The 21,939-nt window shown below is 37.0% G+C and overlaps 1 protein-coding gene and 1 long non-coding RNA gene across 4 annotated transcripts in view; both read left to right on the plus strand.

Annotated features, from left to right (window-relative positions):
* Positions 1-1,065: 1,065 nt before the first annotated feature.
* Positions 1,066-14,170, plus strand: LOC131184659 (uncharacterized). The gene is made up of 5 exons (XR_009152013.1): positions 1,066-1,434; positions 4,047-4,113; positions 4,621-4,686; positions 8,275-8,322; positions 13,803-14,170. It is a non-coding gene; the product is annotated as an uncharacterized LOC131184659 (long non-coding RNA).
* Positions 14,171-15,963: 1,793 nt separating this feature from the next.
* CHD2 (chromodomain helicase DNA binding protein 2) overlaps positions 15,964-21,939 on the plus strand; it is an 80,975-nt gene continuing 74,999 nt past the window's right edge. For 2 of the 3 annotated variants that reach the window (XM_058155776.1, XM_058155777.1), the window contains exons 1-2: positions 15,964-16,634; positions 17,006-17,145. In XM_058155776.1, coding sequence (XP_058011759.1) covers positions 17,084-17,145 — 62 coding nt within the window. In that variant the 5' untranslated portion in view covers positions 15,964-16,634; positions 17,006-17,083. The remainder of the gene's footprint in view (positions 16,635-17,005; positions 17,146-21,939) is intronic. The other variant, XM_058155775.1, reaches the window with a different exon arrangement.

Consider the following 21,939-nt stretch of genomic DNA (forward strand, 5'->3'; position numbering starts at 1 on the left):
TAATACTTAGGGGTTCTGCTATATTAATGGAAATTTTTTTTAAGAAGTATGCACATACTCCATCGGGTCCAATAGATAGCGATGGTTTTAAGTTATGAAGAGCTCCAGGTTGATCAGAGTCAGGAAGGACATTCAGCCAACCAATGCAAAGATCTAGCTCCCTTGAGAAGTCCATCATGCTTGGAAAAATTGGAAGAGCAGAAGAGGATGACCAGAGAAACAAGATGGATGAACTCAAGAGACAAGATGGATGGTAAGGGAGACAACACTGGAAGACCAGAAGGACCATGTTGGGGACAGATGTTGCTGGAGAAGGTCGAGCTCAAGTCAACGGAGACTTGATGACCCACAACCCATCAACTATTTGGTATGGATGCGTAAATACACAACCACCATGAAGTTTGTAGGACGCAGCTAGGCGGAATCCTCGTGGGAGGGGACGCTGGTCCCACTTTGAGGACCTCCACCAATCAGCGACGCCAGATTGTCGTTCCCCCCCCTCTTCCCCATTATTCTGATGGAGGGAGCGCTCCACCTTGAAGAGGCATGTCGTCATCCGAGGGGCGGGGCAACAGCTGCGGGGAAGAGAGCGCGAGAACAGCTGCCCGCGGACCAATGGGAGCCCGTTACGCGTTCGTGGCAGCCAGCTCAATGCACTTGGTTAAAAAAAAAAAAAAGGGGAGGGGGGAGTGGAAACGCCGCTGGTGCACAAAACGACGAAACGCATGGGCGGAGGGAAGTGGGGGGAGGAGAAAAACACAGCGAGAGAGAAAAAAAAAAAAAAGAGAGAGAGAGAGAGAGAGAGAGAGAGAGAGAGTCAGGCGAGCCAATAGCGAGCCGTAGCCTGGGGACAGGCGTAGCGCGAGCTCGAGCCAGGAAAGGCGGCCAATGGGTTTCTGGAGGAAGGCGAGCCAATAGGAAGGCGGCCTGGGCGCAGGCGCGGTGGGGGGAAGCCGAGGCGCGCGCCGGCCCCGCCCCCCCTCTCCCTCCCTGCCGCAGTAGTGGCTGAGGGAGCGAGGGCGGCCATTTTGGGAATCTGGGCAGGGGCGCGGGGTGGGGGAGGGGAGGGAAGCTTCGCGGAGAGACGGCAAAGACAGGCAGAGGCTTCCCTCACACACTCGCTCGCACACGGCGCAAGATGGCCGGGCGGACGGCTGCTTCGCGAGCGGCTGCGGCTTTTTACCCCCCCCCTCCGTTCTCAGAGGTGCCTCTCCCGCCAAACTTCCCGGGCCGAAAGCGGCCTCAGAGTCGGTGGGGTCTCCGTCGGCCGGGGGTCCCCGAGCTTGTGGGGTGGTGGAGGGTGTCCTGTCCCGGTTGAGGCGGACCCTAGAGCAAGCCCTCTGCGGCAAGGCAGCCTCGGCTCTCCCGCCGCCCGTCCGCCCTGCAGGATGTCTCCGCTCGACTCGCCTGGCTTCTTCCCGCACCCTCAGGACGGTGAGTATCGCCTCAGCTGCCGCCCTGCCATGTCCTTCTCCTCGGTTTCTGCCGCGCCCTCCACCCTCCGCCATTGTCTCTTTGTCCTTGAGAAGGAAAACAAGATGTCCTTGGAGCCGCCTGAGAGATGGCGGCGCGGTGGGGGGGGGAGGAGGGAAGAAAGTCGGCAAGAACCCGGCTTTTCTGCCCGAGTCTCGCCCGGGGTGTGTGTGGGGGAAAAAAAAAGACCCCCGACCCGAACGCCTCGAAAGCAAGAGCGGGTCCCCCAAACCAGACTCGGGTCGCCGAGGCTTCCCCGCCGTTAGGAATAGAAGCCAGCGCTCCAAGGTGGGCGTCGAGGGAAGAAGAGAAGCCGCTTCTTCTTCCTCGGATTGGGGTTTTTTCTGGTCGAAAGCCGGGGAGCTCCCTTTCCACCCCAGTCTCGGGGTGGCCCCCCAAATTTAGTATGTGTGTGCGTGGTGGTGATGGTGAGGGGGGGCGGTAGAAGGACTGCTTGAAAGAAAGAAGGATCGATCCCGGCGACGAGGTGGGATTCCTTGTTGCTCTTTTTTGGGTTTTGTGAAAAGTCCACATTTGTGGGTGTGGATGCTCCTAAAACGAATTTTTTTTAAGGGGGGAGGGTGTTTACAGGGAATGAAAAAGGTAATGTGGAATTCAAGCTTTTCCTTTCTTCCCATTTTTTGGGGGGTATCGTGGTAAAGAGGTTCTTAAAACGCCCTCTTGTTCCTTTTTGTTTTAAGAGAGCCCCCCCTCCCCCCAGTTTTGAATTGGGGGTTCCGGGTAAGATTCCTGGTTAGGCGCAAAGCCTGACATATCAAGGAGGTTGATGTCAAACTAGAGCCGCCATTGAACTGCAGTTTTCCTCCTTTCTTCTCCCCCTCCCTTACCCAGCAGAAATCTAGGGATTATATGACACCCCTCCTTCCCCAAATATCAGGGGGGGTCATATAGTTTTTCTCCCCATACAGATTTGCAAGCTCTGGGTGCTGGATTTCTGTAATTTTTCTTTTTCTTAGAATAACTGAAGGGCAGATATCTGAGGGTAGTTTGCTATGGAGCTACAGAGGGGGGGGGGTCTGCAGCAAATTGGGACAACACCCTCTTAAAATATTTGGAGCCCGGGAAATGAAAGGTATTCTGTGATTCCATATACAGGATGTCTGCAACAAAAAGTCTCCAGTTCTTTAAAGAGTCGCTGTCCTCCATTGTGATTGAAAGAGGAAAAGAGCCCTGTTTATTTTTTTCTTCTTGTTAAGAACAAAAGATGCCATGGCTGCCTCTTTCTCTCCAAACAAATTTGTTTTTCTGTATTTGGGTGTTGGCATTTAACTCTTTCTCAACTAGGTATGTGGAAACAATTTGCAAATGAGATTTTTTTTTTGTCAATGATAATAAAATTAAAAAACATTTATCCAAAATGAAAGATTCTAATGAAAGTTTAGGATGAACCATATGAGGTTCTTTAAATACGTGCATCTTTTAGAAGTATGCCAGTTATCTAATTGAGTAAGCTAAATTGGAACTAGAGTTGATGAGTTAAAAAGAACTAGCAATCTGTAATGAAGTATATATGAAAACAGTTTTAAAAGTTGGAGAATGTGTCTTTGTGATGTGTTGTATTTGAAGTTTGAATTTTCTGGCATTTTTCTCATGCAAATTTAATCTTTAAACCTCTTCATTAAGCGAAAGTAAAAGCTTTGTTACTTTTTTGTTGGTTTCAGCACTGAATGTTTGGAACTTACCTGTTAAAATGAACATTTGGATGATAGGCTGTCCATTTTTAAAATGGTTGTGTTAATTAATTTGTCTTAATGTGTTTATTTTCCTTCTGGATCAATATATAATATTTCTTAGGCTTTGTAATGTTCAAAGTTTACCAGATAAAGTTCTGGCATGGAGCGACCATTTGGTATATTTTTATACTAGCAAATATTTTACAATCCTTTGGAGATGTGGTTTTAACTGATTAATCAACCAAAAGCTGTTGTGTGAAGCATGTATTTAAACATTCTATATAGAATAAGTAGCTCTGAGGTTTCACTGAAACTTTAAAGTTATGATTTATGGATTTGAAAGTCTTTGTATGATTGAAAAATTGCAATAAAGCCAACAGTTAAAAACAGGCAAGATTTTATTTATTTATTTTTTTTACAGAAAATGAGATTAAAGATAGGGTAAAATTTGGATACTTCTGAGGATTATAAAAAACTTCACTTTCAAAACGGCTTTATAAAATTATCTCAGATGAAATCTCAGTTAAGATAATGTAATTCTATAGCTTCAAACAGTAGAAGTATTTTTAAATGTGTAACCTTGGGAATAAGAGAAATCTAAACATGTTTGATTTTTCTTATAGTTGCAGTTGCAAGACTATTGGTTTTGGGATAGACTTTGTTATGCACTTCTGTTGTGTCTTTCCCTTAGATGATAAAAAAAGATTGCATTAAACAGAAAACTTGTACAAAAATACTTTTTCATAGTCTGAGAAACTTTAAAAAATAGTGCTTAACTTTATAGATAGCACTGACATAATTTTAAGTATTTTATTTAATAGATATCTGCAAATATTAAGAGAAGACATGTTTGATTAATCTAAATATATTTTTCTTTAGGTATTCTATGAATATTTGCAACCTCAATAACAGATGGCTTATAAGAGCTGCCCAGAATTTTTTGTAGGTAAGAATTAACTCATTTTGTTTCTCAGCTTTGAAGAAATGTGTCCCTTATATATAAAACATTTACCCTAAAAAGAAAACAAATGAAACTTCATTATGATTATATTTAATTTATTTGATTAAAGTTGAAAAAATGGTGAATTTTTGATTTTACTGGTATATATCTCCTATATACCTGTATTGGAGAATGTAAGCTTCCAGTTGAAACTTACCTAGACAACTTACATATAAGTAAATTACTTTCATTTTAAAATACATTATGATCAAATTTCATATCAAATGAGAAGTAGTCATAATACTTGAACCAAAAGGATGATCAACTTAAATCCAAAATGTGCATTATAAATATGTAGAAATACATATGTGTGTGTGTGCGCACGCACACATAGATACACACATTTATGTGTTTGAGGACTTTTCTGTAGTTTTTCCGCTTTAAGTATTTTGATGTCTATGTTTAATGCTATTTTTGACACAAATATATACCTATATATTTTCTTTTTTAAAGATTTCCCTGACTTCTAATAACTAGAAGGATTCAAATGGAGCTAAAGGAAAACGTGAACTGTTTCAGGTATTTTTAAATTTATTCTTATTTGAATAATGCAGATATTTTACATCTTGGTTTCTTTCTAGCCTTTATGTCTTTAACAGAATCTTTGCTTGCAATACCCTTCTAAACCTTAAAAATAAAGTATTTTCAATATTACTACAAACTCATTACAATTGTTAAATATTATAACTCCTAATTTTTCTAGCACTAGAGATAAAATTAACAATATTTGAAAATGATTACTTTGCTATCATAAAACAAATGCTTATTTGGTAACTCATATTAAATTTAAAATTATCTTTAATTTTCATAGACATGTTGAAATTTTAACTAAACTATGCTCCTAAACACTCTGCTACTTCCAATTATCCAATTGAAGGTTTCTACAATCCCACTTATGTGTTACATCAATTTATTTATTAAATTTTACATTAAAACCTGAAGGTCATCATGATGAAGTAAATTTGTTCATACAGCCATTTGCTTAATGCAGAATTTATCTTATAATGCACCTAGATACATTTTCCTTTGCATAATCCAGGTTTCAACAGTAATTGACTGTTGAAACAAGATACTGTTAAGTAGGAACACAGAAAAGAGATGATCGAATTCATTCACAGAGTTTTGTCTCTCAACTTGGTTAACATTTGAAAAATTAAAAAATAGAGGTTCTTAAAACAAGATGCATGTTTTGCTCAGAAATTGATCAGACTTGTATAATTGGTTGGTTAGATTTTTTTTCTGTTTTTACTAAAATCCAGTCCTTTTAAGTTATTTAAACCGAGTGACTATTTATCAATTTAAGATATTACCTTCAAATGTTGAATCTGACTATTTATCATATTTGCCATATGAGCTACCTGGAAATGTAATAATGAAGTAGAAATATAGTAAATTATTAAATATAAAATGCTGATAAAAATAATGCAGTTCTTTATTTTACTAGTAAATAATTACTACCAAGGATAGTAGATAGATTGCATTTCTGTGTACATTGTTTTAATAGTGAACTGGCAAAATATTATCCCTTGTGTCATTTTTAGGACAAACCTTATAGACCTAGAATAAATTTTGAAAATGGGTAATTCATATATTTTTACCCTCTTTTCTCCTTTTCAGAGTTTTAAAACATGCCCATTGCGCATCACTATTCAGGCTAGAATGAAGGAACATTTAAATATAAATTTTCCTGCTACTGCATCAGATATGTTGAAACATTAAGTTTCATCATTTTAATTGATGATGACTTTGGCATATTTTCTTTATTTTTGACAAACTTCAATTGTAAAACACCTTGCATGTTCTGTAAATTAAGTATAATTTCTGTACAACTGTAATGAATGTTGTAAAAGGTGCAACAGGATATTTCAGTGTCAAGAATCAAAGCAATGTTACTGCATTAATTTAGTCATTCAGACTACTCTAGATTCAAGGAAATTGGAAAATCTTAGATCTCACCTAAATCTCTTTAGAATTTCAAATCATTATAGCATTCCTGATTAATTCCCTTGGCAAGTATTGTGGCATTAAAAAAACATCTAACACTTAAGCGCGTTCCGTGCTTTAATTGAGGATAAGTATCAATGTATGAAATGTTGATGTTTATAGCATCCACTAGTTGATAGCAAAACAAATTCTGTTTATTGGGAAGGTTATTAATGTGTCAATGCTAAAAGAGAACAGGGTATGAAAATCTGGACTCTGTATTTTTGAAAAATCATGTACCTGTATTTCTTCTGAAATGTATTACATAGTCCACTACATGATGAGGTCAGACTAATAAAATATTTCAATCTCTAAAGTTAAAATGATGGAATGTAAAGACAACCATCATCACCACCTTCCAAAAAAGAAAAGCTGTTTTAGTATATCTGTTAAATTTGCAGTTATATGAAAACGTATCCCAAAATGTTTGGTGGGATTTGCTTCAGACAAAATATGCCTAGGAAAATGATATGGAACTATAATGAAAATCCATCTGTTAAGTAAATCCAGAATTGACATTGCTACATTACTTCATGCAAATTAGATTTTTTTTGCAAGTTGGAAACAAATACATATTCTGTGAACAAATAGAGATATCTTGTTAGAGTACTGCCTGAATATGTCTAGTAACGTGTGAATTCTCTCCCCCCTCCCCCATTATTGAATGAAATTACATGAAGGAAATTAGGTGATCAGATGCTAAATACTGAAGTAGCTGAGAAATTCAAAAGTTTATCCTCTTCCCAACATGTATCCACTTCCTATCTTCCATATTAAGTTTCAAAATTGTAGATGGAATGTTTCACTTTAGAGACTTCTGAAGCTGATATGTTTGCAAATAGTCCACGTTTCCATAACTTTTAGTTACCATGGCACTTTATGAATTCTGATACTTGTGGTCCAATACATATAGTAGTTCCAAGATTATTCTTGGAATTTAACAATCTTGCTAAATTTAGAATTTAGCAACAATGATACAGGTTTATTAAATTAATTATGGATTTTGAAAGATGTCAAATAGTGTTGTATAACTTCAGACTTATATTTGGTTAATAATAACTTTGATTAGCTTCCTTGACTTTTTCCCCTTAAAGAATTTATTCTGTTACAAAACTGAATTTTTTTAAAATATTCAATTTGCAGAGTTGGTATGGTGTTGTGATTAAGGTGTTGGACTAAAAATCGAAGATTCTAGCCTACCCTTGGTCGTGAAGCTCATTGGGTGGTTTTGGGCCAATCTCATTTTCAGCCCAACCTACTTTTTTAAATTTATTTTTATTTATTTTGTCACAACAGTATATATAAGCATAAGCATGAAAATAACTATATAATATATAAGCATAAGTATGTAATAACTATATTAATTTGATATAATGAAAGGAAACAATAGGACAGGAACGGTAGGCACGTTTGTGCTCTTATGCACGCCCCTTACTTCAGAGAGTTGCTGTTGTGGGAACAAATAGGAGTGAGCTCTTAAATACTCTCCCATGGGTTTCTGTACAAAAGTTGGGATACACACCTAATAAGCCTGAATTTATTACCTAAATGTGCATTTTAAAATATTTAAATATTGATTGGTCTAGCTGCAATTTAACACTTATTCTGAAAGACATTTCTATGAAAAAAATAGTCCAAATACTTACACAGCACATGACATTCATAATTTATTCCTGTTTGTACTTTGTTATTGTCCAAAGAACAGTTGGGTTCTCCTCATGTTAAGGAAGGACTACATATAGGTATAAAGGAAGTGGGACTTTCCCTAGGGCTGCCCTATGAGTAATCATTATTGTACTAGCGGTAGTGGGATTGATGTGTGATAAAAAAAATTCTGTTGCTACATAGCATGATAGAAGAAGGGTAAAATAAGGAAGCCCTAAAACGTAATACTCACAGGCTTTCACAAAAAAAAGCCTATTGTACATTGGATTCATAATGCATAAAGTAGTAAGTTTGCTTGAAAAAACAGGCAGCAACTTTATGCTTTAGTCTTGAACATAATCTTGGTATACTAAGCATTCAATGAAATCACATTTTTTTCTGAATAAATATAGATAGGATTTTATTGGTGATATATTAAATTGATTTATTAAACAAAAGATATTTAACTTTTTTCTCCAGGGATATTGAACTGATTCCACAAAGTGCCTGATTCTGTATGGTGTACTGGTAAGTTGCTATCTCAGTATATTACTATGAGTGCTTTTGTAACTGTTTTAGCATGTTTTGTAGAAAACATCTAAAATTACAAATCTCTATGAATTAAATGAGCCATGTTTTCAGGGTAATTTTAATAGAATCAATCCGTAATATTCTTGGCGGAAATTACTCTGTTATCATTAGGAAATTGTTTTAACAATTTTCCAGATAGCATAATAAAAACATACCTCTCTGAATCTACCACATTGATGAGAAGGAGTCCACTTAACACTCTTGATCAATACATTTCTTTTTTATTGAGTGCCATTTTTTTCATATATAGTATGCCAATTTTTGGTTTAAAGTAATTTGCTCCAAGAAAAGCATTACTTGCTCCTGTCAATTGTATAATCACTTGAACAAGTTAATTATGAAAGTAATTAGATATCTAACTTATAGTCTATCACTTGTTTAAAATTGTTGAAAGGTCTGTTCTAGCATCTCCTGGGTTATCTATAATTACCTTATTGCATGGGGCTGAAAATAAATTTTAACATTCATTGAGATACATAGAATCTAAAGCTCCTACTTTTTAGAATGTGGCATATCTGTGATCATATAAAAGTTCTATAACACTCACTGTAATAACACAGACATTTTGTAAAAATATACTAGCTGGTTTTCTAAAATCTATTCAATGTTAGAAGCAAGACTATGTTATTTAATACAAGGTTTAAAAATTGTGCTATGGTTTCCTTTGGTCAACAAAATCTGTTGATCAAAAATTATGCTAGTGTTTTAGGGTATATATTTAATGTGCTATGAGACAGAATTATCACTGGTGTATATTTGGATTTTAAGAAAATTCTTTATAAATAAGGTCATCTCACTGAAGGATAGCATTTGAGTGCAGTAGCTACTTCAGTTTGTTCTGTTCAGTAAACATTTTTCTGGAGTGATTAACTATGCTCAGAAAGCCAAGTTGGGTAACTCCTCCAAAATCCTGCATCTGAATTAGTATATTGTGATGCGATGAAATCATACTCCATGTAAGCAGTTCTCAACCCTTTAAAAAAATCGCAAGAAGGACAATGTTCAAGTATTCTGTTGATATATTTATTATTTATGGTAAATTTGAAGACTTAAACATTTCAGGGATTTACCCTACTCTTACCTAGAATTCTTCTACACCTCGCAGCAATTGAGAACGACAGTTCTGTATATTGCATTGTTCAGATCAGCCTTACTCCACCCAGTTGCCATTGGTTGGTTGGCAGTTAAAATACAGTGGTGACTATACCTTCAATAATATGAGAGCACTAACTGGAAAACAATACTTTAGACAAACCATTTTGATTTAGCAGGGTTTTTGTACAGAAAGTTAAGCTTTATTTGCTTAAATCAGGATGCTACTTCTGAAAAGGTTTAAGACATAGGAGAGGAATGCCCAGTCTTCCAAATATTGCTAAACTGCAATTTTAGCAGCTTTCACATTGGACTTCGCTATTTCGCTTGATGGGAATTCTATTTGAACAACACCTTAAAAGCCACAGTATCCCAAACTTTTTATTTCATTACAATGAACAGCTTATTTGAAAGTCCCATTGAATTTAGCAGGATAAACTCAGGAGTAGATCTGGAATTATAAATGTGAACTATAATTTATAATATCAGCATATCTCCCTTGATTAATTTTGTTGGAGATTCTAATTCAGAATGATCCGAACCATGTAATAATTAGATATCTGACTTTTACACATTAATATAGCATGCTACAAGCAAAACAAAACAAGAAATAGAAATGTTTGAAAATGCAAAAATTTTGACTGAATGATCAGTTTTATGAGACAACACATTAAAGAGGACACGAGAAACCAGTGATAAAAAATGGAAATATTTTATATGCACCTTCAAGTAAAAGGTGTTTATTTTCTAAATATTCCTTTCTGTTTAACTGAAATATGTTTAAACAATAACTTACCAAGGTAACAATGGTTTGATGTTACAGGTTCACATTGCATTCTGATTAATTTGAATGCTGAGATTCTATCATAAATTCTTTTTATTTGTTGTTCCAGAGTTCGATAACCTCTGTTTTACCAACAAATGTTAATATGAATTAAGCCCCATATGGCAGTAGTTTTACTTTTTGGCATGCAGTCCCCAAAACATATTTGCCATGAATTTTTAGTCATATTTTAGCTGTGGTAAACAACCAGCAATAATAAGAGCACTGGGCCAGATCTTAGGTAGTTGATGTGAGTGAAGTGTATCTTAAAATATGTGTGCTGTACTCCTTTGTAAGCAGTTCATTTGTAGGGGTACTTACAAAAAAGTGAAGGTTAAGATGAGAAATGTTAGTTCATTAACCAAAAAAATCACATGATTTGTGTGCATACACATATATATAGTAGTGACAAAATATAATAAACTAAATTAATAACTAAAGACAATGCCTTTCATCCAACAGAACTGTTTAAATGGGAATAGACAGTCCTTTAAAAGACAAATCAGTGTTTATTTTCTTCTTATTTGGTCCATATTTCTTCCTCTTTTTGACTTTCACCTGCCCCCATTGGGTTATCATTCCAGAGATATTTCTTTACCAGATTTCTCAATGCATTCAAAAATGGCAACACTTCTAATGTTCCAGAAAAGTTCTTTAAAATTCAGGGAGATTTTATGAGCTGTATCTGCCTTGAAAGTAGCCCATATTGAACTGTATAGCATAATGAAACAACAGGTGTTGATCAAAGGAAATATTTCATAATGTTTTGTGTTATGTAATAAAATGTTTTATGATAATTTTTATCTCATAAATGTTTTATAAAATTTGTCAAATTTCAGTTCTATGGAATATGGGTTCCAGGTTTTAGACTTAGTCTGTAAGGTAGCCCATTTGAGGTACTTTGGTTCAAAAATAGTTGCTCTACAATGCACCATTTTTCCCCAATCAAAGGATACAGAAACAAGAGTTTCAGTAGTATAAAATTTCTTTGGGAAAACCTTGTTTGCTTGCTGCCTGTTTCTCAGTCTTCCTTACTGAAGAACATCCTATGGCACCCATAGTTCTTCAGCAATTACTGGCAAAACCTAAATGAGTGTTTATCTCAGTACTTTGCAAAAGTGGTAATAAGAATTAAACTTGAGCCTTAGTTTGTTTTCTAAAAGTGCTATTTTGGGCTAAGTAAAATTCTGAAATTCTTAACATTGTCAGATTTTTCTAAGCAGAAAATAATTGGGATTTAGATTATCTCATTTTTAGGAAATTGCATATTAAATACAGCTTAGAATACCTGGGCACGTCCATTTAAATGATTAGTTTTGAATCTTTTATTCATAATATCACCCATCATACTTTTGTTCATTTATTGAACAAAAGCTTTAAATATTGACACAGTGCTATATCAGTATTAACATGTGGAATTAACTCAGTATTGCATTATCAGCACACCTGGCGAATTATAAAATTTAAGTATTAAGGGTATAACTCATGAAAGAATATTTAACACAATCAAAAACTTGTGGAGTTTAATAGAAATGAATTTCTATGATGTGTCCTGATGTGTTTATTCTGTTATTATTTGTTACACAATTTGTTGAATTATTGAGGTTTCTAAAGTAAAAACATGTACATTGTTTTTGTAGAAAATGATCACTTCTGACATTTCCTTTTGGATTAATGCAACTGAGTTATGGGAAAATGCTAGTTAAATTCACCTTAAAAATAAAAAATGGCAATTATTCAATATTTTGTAGTTATTTATGTCTGAGATGTCCAGTTTATTAATGTATCTCTGATACATTTGAGAGTCCAGTTTGTTAACGTATCTCTGGATTGTGGTATTTTCATAGAAGTAGAATGGATGCAGTGTCATTTGTGGTGCAGGCCCTTCAATTGGATTGTTCCAAATATAGCCAAATATAGAATATAAGTAATATATTTCTGTTGATAATTATATTTAAAACAGCTTAACTTAAATGTTTTTGTGGTTGGATTCTATTAAATCATTGACATATGCTATATAATCTTTGGAATAATAACAGAAGCCATCAAGTATTCTCAACTTAACTTTTTAGATAGGGGTTTTCTTTTTCCCCTTTAGCAGGGGTTTTCTGCTTTTGTTACAATTTGCTGGATTTCTAGTCACTGCAAAAACTTTACAGTTTTGACTTGGATGCATTTAAATTTAACATACCTATGTTGTCAATATTTTTTTGTTTGAAACAATTGAAAATAATTTATACATTAGCATGGGATGAGGAGAATAATTAAGGTAGATGCAAGGAATCTAAGATGCCTTTAAGATACTTGGTTGCAGCAAAATGGTGGCTTGAGTTTATGCTATGCTGCTGCATATACAGTACAATGTAATAGTGGGTAGTGGTAAGAAAAATGGGAGGTTCTTGATGTAACCAATGAACCAATCACTATGGATTCTCCATCCCTAGCTTCCCATTTTTTTATTTGATAGCTACATTTGAAATGCATCATGAATAAACCATTCCCTAACTTTTCCAGGTATTAAAAGTTTTATCCCTCATAGTTTTTAGGGATCAATATGTTTTGCTGGTGCTTTGCGAGAAAGAAATCTCTTCATTTCTGAAGCTTTTTGGGAAACCCAGTTTCAAGGAAATGTTGACTTTGACTTGAAATAGGTCTTAGACATTGATTTTGGCAGATCTGCTGAAATTCTCCAGTAATTGCTAGGTGTTCCCACAGAAAATCTCCTCCCTTCAAATAAGTGTATTTGATGCTGCTTCATCTGTTGGATCCTGCCCCTAGAGTGAAATCAGATGGGGATAATTAAGTTCTGGTTAAGAAGGGATAAGAAAATAATGAGGCTACAATATCATTTTTATTAATCAAGCCAAGCTACTTGTCCACATAAAATTGAACCTGAAATAATGTAACTTTCAGGTGGTAAGTCATACTTTGGGAGAATAAGATAATTTATTATTAGGAATTTTATAAAAGTCTAAATAGTTTTCTCAGTTTTTGTTTACATAAACCAGAATAAAAGAATCTTATATGAGAAATAAGCTGAGATAACTGAATACAATCAGTTCTATTTTCTGATAAAATTATTTGTTTAGTACTTTTCCTTAGGCTTTTCTTTTGGATACCTGTTAAATCTTTAGCGGGAGAGCTATCTATTGGTTTCTCTAGTAGTACTATGTTGCTTGGAAAAGTAACATATTTTCTAACATTGAAGCCTCCATGTTGCTTTTATGTTGCCCATTAAAAGTCCAGAAGTCTGTTTGCTTTGGAGTTTTTCTAAGCTAGATTCTACTTTCAACGGAAAGCAGGGAAATGCTTTAATTTTATTGTTAAAATATTACTACTTGTTCAATAGTATTAATCTTTATATTGATTTAGCTTTTTACAATGTGTTGAAAATATTTTCAAATGTGCTCAGATATGAGAGTTAAAAATGTTGATTATTTTAAATTCAAGGATAAAATTACCTGCATTCCAACAGCATTTTCTTTTAATTTTTTTTATAAAGAGTCCAGAGAAAGGAAGAAACTCAAAAGGGAGACAACGATTTCCAAATCAAGATGGCAGTTCCACTGCTGAGAGGTTCAGAAAGTGAACTAGTGCATGATTGCTGAGTATGCCCTTCCAAGAAAGGGATTCTTTAACATGGACCACGATTGTCTAACCTACAGAAGATTTGATCTAATTGTAATCTTATATTCTGTTTTTATTTTTTTAAAAATCTGTTTTTTCAGACTCTTGGGATTAGCATTCAGTTGGGGATGAAGGGCTGGAAGGGGCTGATCAAATTTTGCAAACAGGAATGTATAAAAATGTTTGTCCCCTATTTAATTGGCACAAGTGCATTGCTATTTAAATAAAAGTGGTTTTTCCATATTTATTCTTGTTTGTCATCTTTTGGGCTGAAATTCTTATATGATTTGTTGTTGGTATCAATGAGAACTGTTTGATTGAATGAACTCAATACTTTCACCAGCTATTTCAAAACTTTAAACAATTCCTTAGTTTGCCTTTTCAGTAAGATTATAAACTTAAGAGTTTTTATGCTCTGTATTATGATTATTATTACTGCTTGTAAATGTCAGTTACATGTTGTCTTAATATTGGTTAAATGAAGATGGGCATAGTTCACACCTGTGAATTGGTGCAATTCTTAGAACGGTACAAATCTAATGATGTGTTTTCTGTGGATCTATGGATGGGCCCTGTGGTCTGGACCTTTCTAAGGCTGGTTTAATATTCATGTACCTAAAAACTGACACCTGCTTTTCTGAATACTTGTATACTTAAGATTTCCTCGTTGTATGTGGGTTTGATCATATATAACACCACTATTTGGTTTACTGTTGATACAAGTGTCCAAAGCATTCATGGTGTTGCTACATTGATGCTCCAGTTCATTAAAGTTGGATAAAGAACTTAGCCAAAATCTTTAATTCGGTTGTCTTATGTTCTTCATAAAAATTAATCTTACTACATTTACTAAAATCTTTTAAACTTTCCATTCCAATTGCTGCATACAAGATTCATTTTAGTGACATACTGATGTACAATAATGGGAATGTATCTAAAATACAAAATGTGTGATGTTGACTTTATTGGCAGGAGTAATCATGCTTTTGAAGTAAATGTGGATGGTTGGCCATTTCTGCCATCTTTTGATGTGCTTGTTTGCTTCATTGGTGGCTTAATTCTAGGCTAATGGAATTTCTTGTATATCTAATTTGGTTTTAAAAACTGGTATGAATAATGGTATTAATTGACCACTTCCCAAATCTCTATAATTGGGCAACTGTGTTAAGTACTTTGCTATCAGATTGTTCACTTAGAGTGATTTGGACCTTTTTTGGGACCGAAATAACATGGAGAAATGACAAATGATGGCTACTATAAGTAGTAAAATTTGTGATTCATTTTGATTGTCTCTGGCTCTAGATCAATATCTTTGTCCAGATATTAGGGGTCATGATAACACCCTAAAACTTCCAAGTATGGAAATGGTTGAAGATGGAATGCTTGTTTTATTTTTGCTCATGAGTTGCAAGCAATTTTGCTAATATTGATATTTGGCGCTGAGGGGAATTCCGCATGTGCGGAAAAATCGTTATAATTCAGCTACATCCCAAGATCAGTTTATGGTCTTTATGTAGACCAGTTGACATGGATTTATTTAACAACTATCTTGGTACCAGATGACCTAAACACAATGGATCCGATTTTGCCCCTTCCGGATAGAACCACTAGGGAGGCGCCATTGAGTTTTGACGGCTGATACATAAAACTTTTGTTTCTATTTGGAATTCTCCTAACATTAATGGCTTAGAACCAACAGATTGCCATAACCAAGTAGAACCATTGAAGAGATGACTTCTACTGATATTACCCATTGGGGTGCTTGCCAACCCATGTACCCTACCAATGCTAATCCAGGAGCCCCAAGTCCCACTTTCCTTCCTCCAAAATGGCCCTTTGTGGCACAACTTCCTGTCCAGGGAGGAAGTAATTTTAATCCAAGGACATCAATGTAAGCCAGCCCTTTTCCAACAAAAGCAACCAATAATTTCTCTTTTGGCTTAGAAAGGGTGTCTGAACCAGATGGAGTTAAGTTGCCCCCTCCACAGATGGGAGTTGGCTGGAGATAGTAGTGATGGGGAGTAAGCTCCCTTTAGATGGAGGCTCCCTTTTTTTTCTTTTCTTTTTTTTTGGGTGGAAATGAAGGGGTGGGTCTATGGTACATCACCTGAGTTGTGGGGTAAATGTAGAGAGTGTCAATCAAAGGCAGAGCTCAGAGCTGGGAAGAAAGCTCTAGATGGCGGCTGTGCCTTGGAGAGCGCGCTGAGCCTCCTGCCTTTTTTTCCCCCCTCTCCTCCACCACTTTTGCGCAACTTTGTGTAACTTTTGGGCGTCCTCAAGGGGCTCCTGCGGCCCCTGGTCTCTTGTGGAGGCCGGTGCAAGGGGGATCGTGCGTTTTTCGGGCAGAAAAGGAGCTTTAGGGGGGACTCTTTTTTCCCCTCTCCCTTCGCCTGGTTAGAAAGAAACAGCCCAGGTCGTTGTTTTTCCCAGCTTGGAAGCCATGGCGTACCTCCATTTTTGTGCGCTCTCTTAATGAGCTTTTTCCTCCGGATCTTTTTTTTTCCCTTTTTTTTTTTCAAAAAAATATTCCTTTTAATGATTGCCGGTGGCGATTAAACAATTGCGGGATCGTGTGGATTAATTTCGGATATGTTATTTTTTTAAAAGAGAGCGGATTTCTTTTTTTTTTCTTCCTGCGTTGCGTTTGGAACGTTCGGAAGCGAATGTTTTCCCACGACTAGAAACCGGGTTGGGGCGCCTGGCTCAGGTAGGTGGGCGATGATTATCATTTTTAGGGGGGGATTTTGCCCCTTTTTTCAATACTTAGGGTTGGTTTTTTTTTTTCCTTTTTCCCTCTCGACAGATTTTCAACGATCCTGGAATGACGCAATAAAATACCGAGAATACTTGCTTCCAGGGTTACTTCGGGAAAGTTTTGTAGGATGCTCCCCAGGGCTGTGTTTCCTTCGCGTTTTTTTTTTAAAAAGATAAATATTTTTATTTTGTTTTTTTCCGTGCTGATATCCCCCTTCTGTATTATTATTCTAAGAAAGCTTCGCAGCGTCGGGACTTTTTGTTCTTGCTGTTTGAAACCTCAAAGCAAAAGTGGGAGCTTACCTTTCTTTCAACTTTTGACAGTAAATACCTGGGCACAGGACTTCAGCCCAAATCCAGCCATCCTCCTACCTTTCCCTTAAACATTTTAAGAATTGAAAGATGTTGAGAAATACGGACAAAAGCCAAGGAGAGGAGGGTTCAGTCCACAGCCATGTATCGAGGTATGATCTCTCAACTTTTATTTTTTTTAATTATTCTGAGCAACTGTTAACCTTTTGACAGCTTTGCCTTACCATCATTGATGATAGAAATAAATATATTTCAGTGCTTTTGATTCTTTTCTTATGAAATGACCTTGAGACTGCTAATATGCCACACCCTGTTTTTTTTTTTTTTTTGATAACAATTTCTGAAACTTGTGGTGTGACTGAAAGGCCCCAAGCTCTACTTAAAAAGTAAAGCACCTTTACACAGATGGAACCCTGTATATTATGCAGTTTCAGCTGCTAAATGTTGCTTTTTGAGGGGTTTTGTGCTGTGAAAAATGACCTTGTTCCCACTGCTGCATTGCACCATTTTATATACAAGGGATTTTTTTTCTTTGAAGAATTTGTGGAGTTTAAACTTCAAGTTGAAGGCCTGATAGAAGCCTGATGGTATTTGTAAATCATAAACTACAGAAAGTTTTATGAATGAAAAAATGTTTATTTTAAAATAAAAAAAAGAATAGGTGTATTTGCTTGATCCTCTTTGCTTGTATATTCCTTTCGGGATAAGGAACTTTGATACTATTTCAGCATTTTAGGATATTTTGATACTGTGTTTCCAAGTTTTCTCATTGATGGGGTTTGCTTATATTTTACAAAAAGATGTTATCTTGGGCCATAATTTCTTGGAATCTTAGGTTCTGTGCATGTCTATTTTAAATGCATATTTTGATGCTGAATATATAAATGCTGATATTTATAAGGGAAGCAGAAAGACATTTATTGGGTTTTTTTAATATTATATTGACCATATTTTGATGGAAACTAATAGTTATGAGGATTCTTAATATTTTTGCAGTGTGTTTATTGATCTTTTCCTGGCTGTTATTGATATCCCTTTTCAGGTTTTGAATATTTTTATAATTATAAAATACACATTATACTTTATGAGGTCTGTTTCTCAATGCATTATATACATTACCATTTGAAAAAATGCCTTTTGCTAGGAAAGCCTTTGATGTAAAAAGTACAGTGGAAGAGGGCACTTAAATTTTAAAATCTATGTGGATTGACCGGTGATTTTTGGATGCTGGAGAAGCTGCTTTGATTCTCAGAAAAAGACAAAAAGGAACTTGGTTTGGGTTTTTTTATTGCATAATTTTCAGATCTTTGAAGCTCAACTCCAAAAGACAGTGGTAAAAGTCAAATTGCTGACATTGCTAAAAAGTTGGTTTTGAAATTAGCATGCCAATATCCACATTAAAAGAGTGTAATTCATTTTTTTTTTCAAATTGAAGAGATTCAACACTGATGAGAACAGCTATCTATTGCAAACAACAGGACTAAGTTGAATGAAAAGAGATTAATTTAACCAGCCCTTTTACTCCCCTCCCCACTATTCTCTTGGGTATATTATTTGCATAGCATCCACACTTGAAGTTTTGCTTTCTTGGTAATAAAGGAGTACTACATCAAGCAAAATGTTAACACCCAACTGAATTAAAATAAGACACTCATTATATTAGCAGCACACAATTCACATGAACTGTGAAAGCATAACTCAGCCTTGCTTGAAAGTTTCTGTTGTAAAGTTTATTTTCTGAATGGCAAGTACTCTTCATACTGTGTAAAATGAACCTTTTTTTAAGGGGGGAGGGGAATTAAAGAAATTGTTTTAGCAAGACATCCTGGAAGTTCTGTGTACATTGCATTTGAAACTTCCTGTTTGTAAGACTGGGGGCAGAACAGCACCTAATCCATTTGTGACATCATTTGTTTGAGGTGGGTGTGAAGTTGGGTGGGGGCCAGATACACTTAAAAGATGGGTGTGTAACAAATGGTAAATTTTAGGGGGAAAAAACTTTTTCTTCCTCACTGTCAAAAAATACCATTCTGAGTGCCTCCCACTTGCTTATAAATACAAACATCCATTGTCCAAAGAAGCCATTCTTCCTGAGAGTATTTAGATCAGGTATGCTTTATTGAAGTAAAAGTTTCATTAGCCTCCCCCCTCCCCCACTTCACAGCTTCAAAGGATAAATCTGGCTAATTGTGCCTGGAATACCCCTTATTATTCAAATAGTACTAATGGAAAAAAATTGCACATTATTGCTTGCTGAGGTGAGCTTCACATCCATGTTCATCTACAACAGGGGTGTCAAACTCGCGGGCCACATGCATCACATGCTGGCCACTTCTGCCCCCAGTTTAGCGAAGGGGTGGGAGAGTTGTGAGACATCACGTGATCACAATGTGCCTTGTGAGTTTGACACCTCTGATCTACAACCTGGTATGTTAACCACTGGTCAAAATTAACTCTTTTTCTAATCCTGGAAGATTGTTTTAAATCAGGGGTCTCCAACCTTGGCAACTTTAAGACTTCTGGACGTCAACTCCCAGAATCCCTCAGCTAGGAGGGGAGTTGACGTCCAGAAGTCTTAAAGTTGCCAAGGTTGGAGACCCCTGATTTAAATAACTGAGCATGACCAAGCCTTTTCACTTAAGTTTAAATATGGCAGAAAGGTACTTTAGCTGTTGCAAGCGAAACATCTGAGATAGTCCGCCAAGAATGTTGAGTTTATAAAAAATGCCATTACTTTTCTTCTGAAACAGAATTCATGTTCAAGATGGAAGTTACCAAGTCCTAAAAAAAGGATGCAAAGCCCCCACTCAAAAGGAGCTGTTTTTAGGATGCTTCATTAAAGCCACACATTTGTACCATTAACGGATTGCATTTCTACATCACTTTCTAGCAGAGCTTTTTCTGAGGGGGTTACAGTGTAAAATGCACAATGGAAACGTGGTAACATTGAAGAGCAGAAAGGCAACCCTGAATTAAAATTTTTAAATTATTTGTGTTAAATGGGCTGGGCTTGTAAGTGTGCTGCATCTTGGTGCGTTAATCAAAGTTTTTAAAGCAAAGATTTTCACCTCCTAAAAGCAAGGACAAGGATGCCCATGTGTACTGTCATAGCAAAGGGGTTCTGTAAATTAGAAGCTTCTGCTAGAAATATATAAACCTCAGATATTGTAAGTACTGGCCTCTCCATATTTCTGTAAAAGTTTGGGCTAGAGATTGTATCCAAGCATTCACCCTGGACTCCATTTTCATTCTCTTCCCCAAAGCATATTTTTTTCAGCTCTTAAGTCTGAATTCGGTATGGATTTGCAGTTTAGCATGACTGTCCATACCTATGCCATAATAACCAGTGTTGGGTCAGATGCCTTGGATTGGGCCAAGCATAAGACGATAAGGACTCTTCCCTTCGGGTTATATCAAGGATAAGGTCTTCTGTTTTTGTCTGCTTCTCCACCCATTGTGGAATGCCTTGAGACAATGCAGGGTCGAACCCTGGCTGCTAAATGCATGCTCATCTCCCCCCACCCACCCATTGAGGTCCTTGGGGTAGTCTCCTGCAAGCCCCTCTCCCCTGCCACCTCCACATTCACCCAGCCCTGGCTCCCACTAAATGCTCAGCCAGTGGCAGCCATTTTATGAAGCAACCCTTGCAGCACAAAGGAGGATTATTTAAAGTGGGAGGCGAAGACCAAGGCAGGCAGAGGGAGGAGGAAGAGGGTGAGGTATGGAGACTTTTGAGGATTTGCTGACGTTCTGCCCGATGCCTGCTGTTTTTCTCGGGCAGTGGAGAACGAGAATGGAGGAGAGAGAAAAGGAGAAAGCATTAGGCATTTTCACTGCAGGGCTGGATTGTCACAAAATGGCTGTTCCTTTGTGCCGCAGAAGCTGACAGACACATACTGCATTGCACTGTGTACTCTTTTTTTTTTTTTTTTTGAAAAAAAAAAGAAAGAAAAAAACCCTCAGCAGGAAGTTGGTGGAGAGTTCAAAGGCCATCTTGGGTTGGACGCGGGCTGTGGTTGGCTGCCGTCTCACTTGCTAAAAGGCGGGTCCGGAGATGCTGCAGTCCTGCCTTCGGGATGACGTCAGCCTCCCTTGCGCCTCCCCTGCACATCCTTTCCAGCCCCCGCCCCTCTTGGCTAGTGATGACTTTCTGCTTGCTCAGGCAGCCAGATAGATTGAGAGAGAGAGAGAGAGGCAGAGAGACGGAGAGAACAAGCAAGCCAGCCAGCCGCTGCCAGCCCTGGGCTTGGAAGAGGGAAAGAAAGCAGCTGAAGGATTAGCAATCCGTGCAAATGTCTTTGTGCCTTCTTTTGTCTGGGGGTGGGTGGGTGGGTGGGTGCGCTTTGAAAATTAGCCCCCCCCCCTTCATCAGCTGCCAAATGATCACATTACAGAAGGATTGTTAAAGAACAGCACAGAAAGTGTATAATTTGCCATGCAAAACTTGGAGAAAGCGTGCCAATGTGTTTATAAACAGTATTTATGCAATGAAGAAATGGATTAGAATATTTTGAAGACTCCGGGCTTTGGAAATGCCCTTTTCTCTTGAGGCATGGATCATTTCCTGCAGGAATAATGGAAAAGTTTGCACACACACTCATTCACACACATACTCAAGCAGGCAGACTTGAGGAAGTTTAAACTCGTTTAGTCCTCAAAAGCTTTAGCTGCAGTTCAGCCCATACATTTCGGTGCATGATTTCATCCTGTCATATCTTGTTCTAACACTTTTAGTCTGGGTGACATCTCGCTGCTTTGCAACTTAACCCCTTTGCCCATGTAGGATGTTTACCATAAAAAAGGGTGGAGGGGAATGTCTTTTGGTATGTGTGATTGGGGGAGAGGGAGGAAGAGGGGCAATATTCAATGGGTAAATCTTTAACCCTGGATTTCTGAAGGCTGAATGTACATAAGAGGGAGAATAGATTCCATTCCCTATCTGGAGC

This window comes from Ahaetulla prasina, chromosome 13 (genome assembly GCF_028640845.1).
Source record: "Ahaetulla prasina isolate Xishuangbanna chromosome 13, ASM2864084v1, whole genome shotgun sequence".
Taxonomy (NCBI): Eukaryota; Metazoa; Chordata; class Lepidosauria; order Squamata; family Colubridae; genus Ahaetulla; species Ahaetulla prasina.